This window comes from Orcinus orca, chromosome 14 (assembly GCF_937001465.1).
Source record: "Orcinus orca chromosome 14, mOrcOrc1.1, whole genome shotgun sequence".
NCBI classification, from domain to species: domain Eukaryota; kingdom Metazoa; phylum Chordata; class Mammalia; order Artiodactyla; family Delphinidae; genus Orcinus; species Orcinus orca.
In genome coordinates, this window is record NC_064572.1 from 43,385,223 (window position 1) to 43,397,952 (window position 12,730).

The window sequence follows — 12,730 nt, forward strand, 5'->3', positions numbered from 1 at the left end:
TGCAATAAAACAGGCACAATGATACTGGACATGGGAATGGCACTCAGGAAAACAGGAAGGGCCCTAAAAGTGCCCCAACCTTTGTACCCCAAATCGAACTGAAATCTACCTTAAAGAAATAATACACAATACAGAAAATTTTTCTTCCAATGATGTTTACTGCAATATTATTTATGTTATTGGAAAATGAAAAGCAAACTTAAAATCTAGAGGAATGATTAAGTAAATGATTGTATTTCCACACTAATCATCCATCTATGCATTCATTCAAAAAAACATGTATTAACCATCTCCCACTTGACACACCTGTTCCATGCTGGAACCGTAAAGGTACGGGGACACTGTCCCTGCCCTCCAGGAGCTCCCAGCCCACTGCAAACTGGAGGCAGACACATCCACAAATAAAAGGGGCAGAACATTACAGGTGAGAAGACGGAGTCTGCACAAGAGAGGGAGTAGTCAACTCCACCTGGGAAGGGAGTACGGGGGCAGTCAATCAGGAGGAACTTCAAGGAGGAGGCTGTCCTTGAACTTATTCTTGGAGAATGAGGCTTATCTTGGTGGTCTGAGCCTGGAAGGAGGCAGGAACAGCATTGTAGGTGGAGGCCACACAAATGTTAGATTCCCCCAAACTCCTATGATGGTAGAATTTGCAGTTTGAGAAAATAGCATATTATGAGCGAAACAGGCTTAGAAGGACTAATTTTGCTAGTAAGCCCAAGGAGTCTTTATAAATATTTTATGTTCACTGATATCAGGCAATAAAATTGATATTGATGATGTTTCACACTGTATCTCAGCAGGTAAGACATAATTAATTTACATTCATTATCTCCAATTCCCTGGAAACATAATGGAAATGCTACTCTGCAATTTCAAAGAAATATTTATATATTTATTTGGTTTCGCTGCAAATAATACGCCACCTTTGTTTTCTGTATTTGGTTCTACGTCTGAATGCTCAGCAATTTTGGTTCCTAGTTGATCCCCCGTCCCAGGACTGCAGGAGCCAGTGACACAGCTCCCCTGTGAATTGACTGGCACCTAACAAAACCCCCCACAAGCAGGAGCTGCCGTTACTAGTCACATGGAGCCATGAACGCCAGACACTCATTCTAGATGAGCTACAGACAGCACACACACTGTCCTGTTGGAGCGCAGCGCAAACCTGCCGGACGGCCAGTTGCTCAACTGAGGACACCAAGGCTCAGAGAGGGCAAGTGAGCGGTCCAAAGTCACGCAGCTAGTAAGTGGCACCTCTCTGAGTCTGTGGAACTCCAGGCTCCACATTCCAAGCCTGGAGTTCCCAAACTTTCATCTGCATCCAGATCACCTGGGTTCTTTTTCGAATGCAGATTCTGATCCAGGGGCCTGAGGTTCTGCATCCCTGGCAAGCTCTCAGGTGATGCACATGCAGAGACCACTCTGAGTATGAAAGGTGAAACCACTATGTTATATTGTGCCCTCTTATAAATGAATAGGAAATAATGGTGAGAGATCAACAGCAAGCTCAAAGCCAAATATCTCTAGGTTAGGAAGATGGTGTCTACTCACCAGTTGTAACTCTGGGAGAGCTCATCCGAGCGTTAAATCCATGCTGGGCGCAGCAGAGGCCCAGTAAATATTTACAGGTCTTGGCTGAATCAGTGACAAACATGTGCTTTTTCCCAGTGATGCTGCTTGTGATGATGAACTTCTTTCGCTGAGGGAAGCAAACACAGACTTTAATATATTGATCGTTCTTACCTATCCATTGAAGCACAACTATCCAGAAAGTAGCCAAATGCTGGAGCCGTCAGTTGGATACCAACGTACTAGGCATCCGGAAGTGTGTGGATGTCTGACTATGGACCAATATTTTTTCTTAGATTAAAGACAACCCCTCTTTTTATTTTTTCCTTAATTCGTAAATCAAATGTTTGTTTATTGGGCAATTGCTATCTGCCAAGGAGTGTGCCAGGTGAAAAGAATATGAAATGAGTTCAGTACAGGCTTGGCCCTCAGCAAGTAGTGCATTGTGAAAGGCCATTAAATACACCTATAGTTTGCATTGTCCAAACACCCAGAAATTGAAGGCAAGATCTCAGCTTGCATCATTATAGAACTGATAAAAGCACATCTGTATGCGCATGTTTCGTGCTATTATGTGCCAGGCTCTGTGCTAAATCCTTTCTGTGTATTAATTCATTTCATCCTCGAAGCTATAGAATGAGGGAGGTCCCATCACTATCCTTATTCTACAGATGAGGAAGCAGATGGAGACTCCTCAGAATGCAGCAGGAACTGAGGTCACATCCCCAAGAAACGCTTCCCTACATTTATATCTTCAAGGTCCATGCACAAAGTGATAATATTTGTACAGCTCACTGTGATAAACTGGAGAGGATTATCTATATGGGGTTATCTATATGGAGCTTCCTGGAAAAAAATCCGTAAATTTTTGCAATATAAAATTCTAATAAGAACAATAAAATACAAAGTAATAGAGATTATATTAGATATGAATTTATATATAAATTCCAAATAAAATCTCTATTCTAGATATTTCAGTAAGAACCTTGAGCTTGCTCCTATAAAGATAACTTTATAAATACAGGGTTTGTGCTTGAAAGAGCTCCCTGAAACTCCTGAACCTCTTTAATGCTGATTCCTTTTAATTCACAGTAGTCACCATTCCTAAGAAACTCCATTCACACAGTCAGATATTAACAAAAGACAGATAACTATTCATTGCTTTTCCTCTAACTCCTTTTTATCACTAACCTAATTTCAGACAATTTGAGCATTCTCTAAATACCCTTTTCTTATATTAATAAATGTAATGTTGAACCTATACTAATGTGAATGGATTCTGAATCCAACTGAACTATACTATATCTAGTATTTTTTTTGTATAATGTGTTTTCTCAAACATTCATAGATGCTGTCCTACTAGCCTTACTAATTCTTCCTTAGTATTCAAATTATAATAATGTCTAAATTCCGCTAATCATTTTATTCACACTTTTGCAAAGTTGAATATTTGCTTAGAATCCATCTACTTTTTCAGTATGCGTTGATATGGTTTCATACAGTCCTGACCACTCAGGTATTAAACATTTTAGATAAGTCATTTTTTAAAATTGAATAACTCGGGACTTCGGTGGCACAGTGGTTAAGAATCCACCTGCCAATGCAGGGGAAACGAGTTCAATCCCTGGTCTGGGAAGATCCCACATGCCGCAGAGCGGCTGGGCCCGTGAGCCATGGCCGCTGAGCCTGCGCGTCCGGAGCCTGTGCTCCGCAACGGGAGAGGCCACAACAGTGAGAGGCCCGCGTACCGCAAAAAAAAAATAATAATCTTTTTTGTGTTTGGAACTTTGCGTCCTTGTTCTTGAAGAGAGCCCTACAAAGCCTGTATTCTCCAAGATTTCAGGCATTTCTCTCCAGACATTTTAACTACTGCTAATACCCAAGAACAGTTACTAACATGGAAGGTTCATCATTACACAATGAATGCTTTCTCGATTGAATAATCTTCTGAATTGATGTCTCTGTCATAGATGGGCTGCCAGTGCACCTACAAATCATATCCATTGAAAAATGGCATTTTCCTCTATTCCCTTTGCTACTTCTCTCCAGGCTGACAAAATACATGTCTGCAATTGTCTGGAGCATTCCGGCTTCCACTATTAATTAAGCGAATTTGGAACCAGCTTCCTGAGCTCATTCTCGTATTGTTCATGGAGTTCCCATTTTGTGCTTGCAGAAGTGTGAAGAGTCCAAGTCATTTTCTGTGTAAGACGCCTGGTTTGTGGCAAGCAGCTAGTGACATTACTTCCCATGATGACTTTTCCATAAAAAAAAGGATATTTATGCTGAGGAAGAGACTGGTCATCAACATGAAAATTCTAATTAGTGACAAGGGTGTTTTTAAGCTACTAAGTTTGTTTTGTGAACCTGATGATATTCCAGCTTTAATCAAGAAATTGTCTATGGTCGTGGGGAAAATAAGTATCTGTAAAAATTAAACCAACATAAATATAAAATACTTAAGGGGACTTAAATTTTATGGCTTCAAAAAATTCTATTTTTCAAAATTACTTTGTAGGTTGTCTGCATTTCTACAAATGTTTTAAAAGAAATTACACTGAGAATTTTGAACAATTAAATATGAGATAAAGAAAATAGGAAGTAATATAATAGTATTGAATAAATTCAATAATTAAAATTCTTCAAATAATCTTTCAGTGGAATTAAAGTTATTTGAGTCATTAAATTTCTGAAAAGTTCACAAAAATAAATATCAATTACTTTTAGATAATGTCAAAAATATTTGGGAAAAAGTCAGTTTCCTGATATTATAAAGGCCACTTTAATAAAATTATGCTCAATTATTATTTATTTTTAGATGTAAGCTTTTTTTCTAAGGAAAAACAATACTTTATTATGAAATTCTATCAAGAATCACACTTTAACAATTACATCAACTTCAGTAGTCAAGATGGGAGAAACACTGAGAAAATGAATAAAATCAATTATGTTCTGCTTAGGAAACTTTAACATTAGATAATGATAATGAAAACAAAAACCAAAGAATAGATAATGAAAAAATATCTCGTTAGTAGGAAAAATTTTAAAACCAAAGAGAAAATTCAATAGAAAGAAAAACTAAAATGTTTCCTGAGCCACAAGTCAAACAACTTCATGTTTTATAATGAAATCGTTGCTGAAGTTATGGGATACTGACCCACAGGACAGGCAGGTAGATTAGCTACTGGAGCATTCTCTGCTATGGGGACACACGTAATGTTTTTGATGTCAAATTTATTGTAACTGAATTCAAGAAAATGGTGTTCAAATGTTATTTCAAACATTGTACATTTAATAGGGTTGTTGTTTTGTTTTGTTTAAATGGCTGACAAAGGTTTGCACACCTGTAGTCCATGGGAGACAGGCCAGATGCCTCGGTACAATGTGTGCAAAGGGAAAATTAAAATACAAGGAAAATGTTTCAAAAGCATGCAGACTCCATTGCACCTACTATACACTCTCCTCCCCCATCTCCCACCTCCAACCTTGCTCTCAACATCAATAGATTCCCCAAATTAAAAGAACTTCACCCAGAGGGAAAGTGTAGTCCTTTAGGCCAATGGCTGCCCATGGGGGTGAGGGGGAACTAGGTGACGGATGGCAGAGAAGAAATGGCCTCGTGGGGACCCTCAAACCCCCTGGTAGACTTCTTCCAAATATGTAACAGTCATCGGAGTACAGGTTAGCTGACAGGCTGTGAGCTTATCTTCTTAGGAGAAGATCACCTGACCTATCGCTCTTTAAAGGGATAACAGATCAAAGAAAAATGAAGCATGGGTCATAACCAACTGAGTGACACTCACATAGGCCAAAATCTTTTCAATTTCTCTCCACTGAAACCGTGAAGTCGCAATTCTGCTGTTGTTTCTCACTTCGTACACTATGACCCCCTTGGCACAGAGCCCCAAGGCCATCTCTCCTCCTGGCCTTGTCTTCTCTGGGAGAACTTGGTAAACCAGCACACCATATTCCGGGAGCTGCTGAGTCACCTGGAATGAGAAAAAGGCCAATTAAGAAGAGACAGGCACATTGGTCTAAAATAATGGATTTCAAACCATTCCATGAAGAAAACACCTTCACGTACATTCTGAAAAAAAAGAGTAGGATTGCCAGATAAGTTTAGGAAACACTGAACTAAACAGATCTCCTTACTATAGAATTCCTCCATACCTCTAATATGATAGTGTTTTTCTATTTTATTAGCCCAAGGAATCCTTTCCTAATGAAGTACCTTAAGACACTTGGAACACAGTTACTATGAAAATGGTAAAAATAAATAGAGTAAAAATATTCTGAACAAAGTTGTAGAATTCAGACTCTCTTGAATCATCTCAAAGTAAAGAATCCTTTTTCCCAAAGTCTACTGCAATACAATCTGGTACAACCCCTTCATTTTACAGATGGGAAAACTGAGGCCCAGGCACAGAAAGCAAACTTCCAAATGGTTAGCATCACTGTTAAAGCAAGATGAGCCATGAACATCCTGCAGAGAAAATGACCAATCACTGGCACTTCTCACCATGTAGCAGTGCTTTGGTGGGGTCCCCACAGCACAAGATCTGTCTTCAGTTTACCAGTTTAGGAGATGGAATTTTGTCAGGGGCATGAGGGTCAATCAGAGCTGGGAACTGCATCAGGCCAACCAAAGTCTTAACAGGCCAGAGTATAAACCTAACACAAATGTTTTTATGTCTGAATGGTAATCATGTCTCTATTCTGGTCTCTACCATCTTCTTCTCCACCTGGAAGACTCCAGTTTTTACCAAACGGTTGATGCACCTCAGCTCACAGCAGGACATTTTGCTCCAGGCCTTTGAAACCCCCTCAGAAGGGTTTCACTGGTGAGATCTGGTATCTCATCTCTACCCCTGAGCAGAGGGCTCTATGTCCTGCCTCATCTCTCTCATCCCCAGGTGGGGTCACAAAAGTGAGGACAAGTTATGGCTTTTGAGAGCTCCTTTCTCAAGCTCTTTGCTGACCTTTCTCCTTCTGCTGGTAAGTAATCTGTGCAGATAGGTTACACTGCCTACGAAGCCTACAGCTCTTCACATGATCTTGATTGCATTTCTGGACCCTGAACCTCCCCGCTTTGTTTAACTTTGGAGAGACCCTCTCACTGTCACTATCATCACCGTCATCATCATCATCCAAAACGATATTTGTTGGACATTGGTGCTGAAGTATCCAATGGCCAGACCAGGCATGTACTTAAAGTATGACAAAGCAGGACCATCCCAAAACAATTAGGTAAATTCTTTTAAAGAATTTGATGTGATACAGCAAAGGAAACCATAAACAAGATGAAAAGACAACCCTCAGAACGGGAGAAAGTATTTGCAAATGAAGCATCTGACAAGGATTAATCTCCAAAATTTGCAAGCAGCTCATGCAGCTCAATATCAAAAAAACAAACAACCCAATCCAAAAATGGGCAGAAGACCTAAATAGACATTTCTCCAAAGAAGATATACAGATTGCCAACAAACACATGAAAGAATGCTCAACATCATTAATCATTAGAGAAATGCAAATCAAAACTACAATGAGATATCATCTCACACCAGTCAGAATGGCCATCATCAAAAAATCTAGAAACAGGGCTTCCCTGGTGGCGCAGTGGTTGAGAGTCCGCCTGCTGATGCAGGGGATGTGGGTTCGTGCCCCGGTCCGGGAAGATCCCACATGCTGCGGAGAGGCTGGGCCCGTGAGCCATGGCCGCTGAGCCTGCGCGTCCGGAGCCTGTGCTCCGCAATGGGAGAGGCCACAGCAGTGAGAGGCCCGCGTACCGCCAAAAAAATAAAAAAATAAAAATAAATCTAGAAACAAGAAATGCTGGAGAGGGTGTGGAGAAAAGGGAACACTCTTGCACTGCTGGTGGGAATGTGAATTGGTACAGCCACTATGGAGAACAGTACGGAGGTTCCTAAAAAAACTACAAATAGAACTACCATACGACCCAGCAATCCCACTACTGGGCATATACCCTGAGAAAACCATAATTCAAAAAGAGTCATGTACCACAATGTTCATTGCAGCTCTATTTACAATAGCCAGGACATGGAAGCAACCTAAGTGTCCATCAACAGATGAATTGATAAAGAAGATGTGACACATATATACAATGGAATATTATTCAGCCATAAAAAGAAATGAAATTGAGTTATTTGTAGTGAGATGGATGGACCTAGAGTCTGTCATACAGAGTGAAGTAATTCAGAAAGAGAAAAACAAATACCGTATGCTAACACATATATATGGAATCTAAAAAAAAAAAAAAAAGGCCATGAAGAACCTAGGGGCAAGACAGGAATAAAGACACAGACTTACTAGAGAATGGACTTGAGGATACGGGGAGGGGGAAGGGTAAGCTGGGACAAAGTGAGAGAGTGGCATGGACATATATACACTACCAAACATAAAATAGATAGCTAGTGGGAAGCAGCCGCATAGCACAGGGAGATCAGCTCAGTGCTTTGTGACCACCTCGAGGGGTGGGATAGGGAGGGTGGGAGGGAGGGAGACGCAAGAAGGAAGAGATATGGGGATACATGTATATGTATAACTGATTCACTTTGTTATAAAGCAGAAACTAACACACCATTGTAAAGCAATTATACTCCAATAAAGATGTTTAAAAAAAAAGAATTTGATGTGATAGTTCAAAAAAAAAATTAAACCATTAAAGTCGTCATCATCAGAATAGAGATGCCTTTGTTACAGTTGCTTACATTTTTTAAATTGTTTAGTATTTATTTTAATTTTTAATTTTTTAATTATATAGAGAGGGATATGATACTGAAGTACTTGGAGCCACAAAATTCTTAAAATGGTAAAGTGCCATTCTGTAATGGAGCAGGACCCTGTGGGGCCTTCCTGGGATAGACACACACACAGACCCCGCCATGTCTTCCGCCTGCCTCTTGATTGTAGAAAAACTTTAGCTTCCTAGTCCTTCCCTGAGTTCCAAAGAATAAATTTAATCAGATAAGTGAGAAAACAAAGGAAAACAGTCAAGCAAGACAATGTAATAAGAGCCGTTAAACAAAGTTAAGAACGTGTAATTCCTCCTCAAAGGCTATAGATAATATTCTGAGCCATATCCTTTGAGCTGTTTTGCAGATACTGAAACCCCCACCAGGAGGAAGAAGTTAACTGTATGCTGACCACCACCAGCATGTGGACCCCCAGACTGGTTGGAACCAGAAGGTTGATGATGTTGACTCCCAATTACCTAACTGCCAACCAATCAAAAGAATGTCCCTGAGTTGATCACACACCCCACAGCCCTCTCCCTCATCCTGTCTTTAAAAACCTTTCCCTGAAAGCCATCAGAGAGTTCGGGTCTTTTGAGCATGAGCTGTCCATTCTCCTTGTTTGGCACCTGCAATAAATGCTGCACTTTCATTCACCACAGCCAGGTGTCCGTAGATTGGCCTTACTGTGCACGGGTGAGAGGACTAAGTTCAGTTCAGTAACAATTCTAAACATTTCTCATGCATTTACTTCATTTAATCTTCACAGTAATCATAAGAGATAGGTGTAGCCTTGAAACTGGTAAGATCGCATACAAATCAAATCTATTTAGTGTTTTCCATCAAAGACTAAAAAAGAAAGTTTAGAGATTACCATACTAAGTGAAGTAACTCAGACAGAGAAAGACAAATATGATACTATATCACTTACATGTGGAATCTAAAAAATAGTACAAATGAACTTATTTACAAAACAGAAACAAACTCACAGACATAGAAACAAACTTATGATTACCAAAGGGGAAAGCAGTGGGCAGTGGTGGGGGTAGATAAATTAGGACTATGGGATTAACAGATACACACTACTATATATAAAATAGAAAAACAGCACGGATTGACTGTATAGCACAGGGAACTATATTCAATATGTTGTAATAACCTATAATGGAAAAGAATCAGAAAAAATATATATCAATATATGTATATAACTAAATCACTTTGCTGTACACCTGAAACTAACGCAATATTGTAAATCAACTATAGTTCAGTTAAAAAACAAAGATACGTCCTAAAAAATTTCCGCGTTTTTGCTTACGAGATGGTGGCTTCCTTTACAACCACTTGTCATCCTTCAACCAGAGGAAGGAGGGACACAGTGAGCCCAGCACACTAAGCCAGGGCCTGGGCAGAGGCGGGCCAGGCATCGTCTGCCTGCAGGAGCCTCTGCAGACCTGAGTCCTTAGTCTCTCTGCTGGTTCTATGGTCCTGTGGCCACTTTCCATCAGATGTGTGCTGATGGCTTTGAAGTCCCCACTTGTCTCTCGTCAAGGGAATGCTGCATCCCCTTAACAAGGAACGCGCATGAAGCCTGGATAATGGAAGACAGTGAGCGCTTTTCTGCCAGGGCTTCTCAAATGAGATGCTTGAGGGATTACACTGTGCTAGGCGTTGCAGACAATTCCAAGTGACTGACCAAAAAAAATGGACAGACCTCACCTTGGCAGTTCTGCTTTCAAATGACTGTCTCTATCAAAGGCAAGAAAACACAGAATATTTCTACCTGCTTCAGGAGACTTTTGTACAAAGAAATGTATAAATCCTGGAGTTTCCTTTTGAAACTGATCCCCAGATCTAAAGGCCCCACCAGGCACATAACCCTGGGGAAGCTGGGGGCCTCCTCCCACGTGCCCCCGAGCTCTACCTGCACAGGCAGAGTGGCAATTCCCTCCTACCCTGAAGTAAAGTAACTGGTACTGTTATTGTTCTCATTGGGCAGTTATCACAGTGTTGCATGCCTCTGGGTACCCATCTGTCCTCCCTACAAGACTTGGGACTCCCTGGGGGCAGGAAGCATGTCCTTTCTGTCTCTGTTTGCTACTGTGCTTGGCCCACTGCAGGTGTAAGTTGTGGAGTGAGCAAAAGCTATTCGTCAGAGGCTCTGTGTGCCCACAAACATAAGGGACTGAAAAATCACTGCTTTTGCTAAAGGGCCAAAGAAAGAGTAGACCAGAGCTGCACCCATATGTATGGACCACACCACCCATGCTGTGCTGAGAACAGTTGCTCGGAAGGCTGCAAACTTGAAGTCTTCCAATGGCTTTGCTTTTGGCTCGCACTCAAGTTTTCTACTTCAGTTGTCAGAAATGTCTCTATGAGAAATGTGGTCTCCCCCCACTCACCAAATAGCGACTGTGAGCTCCAAGATTGAAGAAAGGCCCTGCCATAAGCACCCCAGCCCAATAAATCTTACCCATGTGGGGGGATCATTTCCAATGCCGTCTGCTTCCAAAAGTCTCTCCTTGCCCCACAGGGCGAAGGAGCTTCCTTCCTCCTAAAGGCTCAAGTCCCTTGGTCATACTTCCTTGTGGGTCTGAGCACATCCAGCCCCAGAGAAATCTCTGGAGGGGATTGCCGACTATGTGCCCTTGAACACCGATACACCCTCTCAAGAGTCCAAAGGCCTCACCCTCAAGAATTCCAGCTCCGCATCCTCTCCCCAGAGCTCAGGACTTAAACGGTGCAGCTCTGAGACTTCGACTTGGACCCGGAGAGCCGTCATCCTCTCAATCAGACTTGCGGGGATGTAATCTTCTACTCGAAAGTAGGCTTTACTCTCTACCTGCTGGAAAGATGCAGAAGAAAAGAGGTGCCACAAGATGCCTTCTATGGGAATCTGAGCAGGACAGGAGCCTGTCTGCTCCTTTAAAGTGCCCACCGGGATATCATTTTCTACCATATTAGAGATTGGGCCAAACCATGTGACAGGAACAGAAGGGAGCGAGGAAAGAAGCCACCTGTTTTTGAGCCCCTTCTGTATGCCACGTGGTGCCCAGAACACATTAGCTTTCTATCCTCACGGGAATCCTGTGAGGACAGTATTATTATTGTCATTGCCAAGATGCACAAAATGAACAAGGAAGGAAGTCATTCAACAGGGCCAAGGTCACACCACTTGTAAGTGACAGAAAGAAGATTTCATCCCCCAAAGCCCTCACACATTCCACAATGCCACTCCACTTCCCAAAAGGCACAGCGAAACCATGGCCCTGAAGCTTTGTTTCTATGTATTCATTTAGCGCTTCTGTCTGCATGTGCTACCAGTACACTGGCCCCTCTCACAAGGGAGGTCTTGGCTGTGGCACCATCTCTCCACAGGTGATCAAGAAGTTGTCCCCTGAACAAGAGAAGGTCTGACACCCACACCCTGCCCCAGGCCAGAGCCTACATCAAGTCTACTCTTCTGGGAACCTGAGGCTGCAGCCCACCAGGAGTTGCAGGAAGATCTTCATGACTCAGCATCACTTTGCTGTCTGATGCTAGGTTCCCTGGTACAGACTCCGGGGCAGAGAGAGGTAGGCAGCTGGAGGCGTGGTCTCAGGGTTCACTGTAAGGAATGAGGAAAGCAGATCTTGGCAGATGGAGAAGCTGACCCTTCCCTGGTATTCCTGAATCAGCCCATCCTAGTCTCAGGAAGCCCCTCGCAGTCTAATCTTGGGCAAGACAGGTCCCCACAGCTGAGGACAACTGCCCATGAGGGAGGCGGCTGGGAGCCGAGAGCACCTGGCCTTCTTGGGGCTGGGATTGGGCAAGTCAGTCTGATGAGGGGGTCTGAAGGGAGCAGCACAGCATCCACTACACCCCATACCCCTGGTGTGGCACAGGAGTCCCCATGTAGCTGTGGACTGAGAATCCTCCAGCCGAGGGCTGGCCCATGCCAGTTCTGAGCTCAGCTCAGAGACACAAAGGGAAAGAAATTGCTCAGCAATCCAGTGCATAAAAAAGCATTCAGAATGCTATCAGGATGGCCAAAATCCAGAACACGGACAACACCAAATGCTGACAAAGATGTGGAGTAACAGGAACCTGCATTCATTACTGGTGGGAATGCACGACGGTTCAGCCACTTTTGGAAGACAGTTCTTCAATTTCTTATGAAACTAAACATACTTTTACCATATGATCCAGCAATCGTGCTCCTTGGTATATACCCAAAGGAGCTGAAAATGTATGTCCACACAGAAACCTGCACGTGGATGTTTACAGCAGCTCTATTCATCGTTGCCAAAACTTGGGAGCAAAAGAGGTCCGTCAGTAGGTGAATGAATAAATAAACTCTGGTACATGCAGACAATGGAACATTATTCAGCACTAAAAGGAGATGAACTATCAAGTTGAAAAGACATGGA

The 12,730-nt window shown here is 42.2% G+C and overlaps 1 protein-coding gene across 1 annotated transcript in view; it reads right to left on the minus strand.

The window, feature by feature from the left end:
• LOC101283400 (FERM and PDZ domain-containing protein 2) overlaps positions 1-12,730 on the minus strand; it is a 49,044-nt gene that overhangs the window by 11,474 nt on the left and 24,840 nt on the right. The window contains exons 12-14 of the mRNA XM_033417803.2: positions 11,011-11,166; positions 5,376-5,561; positions 1,555-1,702 (exon numbers count right to left, since the gene is read on the minus strand). Coding sequence (XP_033273694.2) covers positions 1,555-1,702; positions 5,376-5,561; positions 11,011-11,166 — 490 coding nt within the window. The remainder of the gene's footprint in view (positions 1-1,554; positions 1,703-5,375; positions 5,562-11,010; positions 11,167-12,730) is intronic.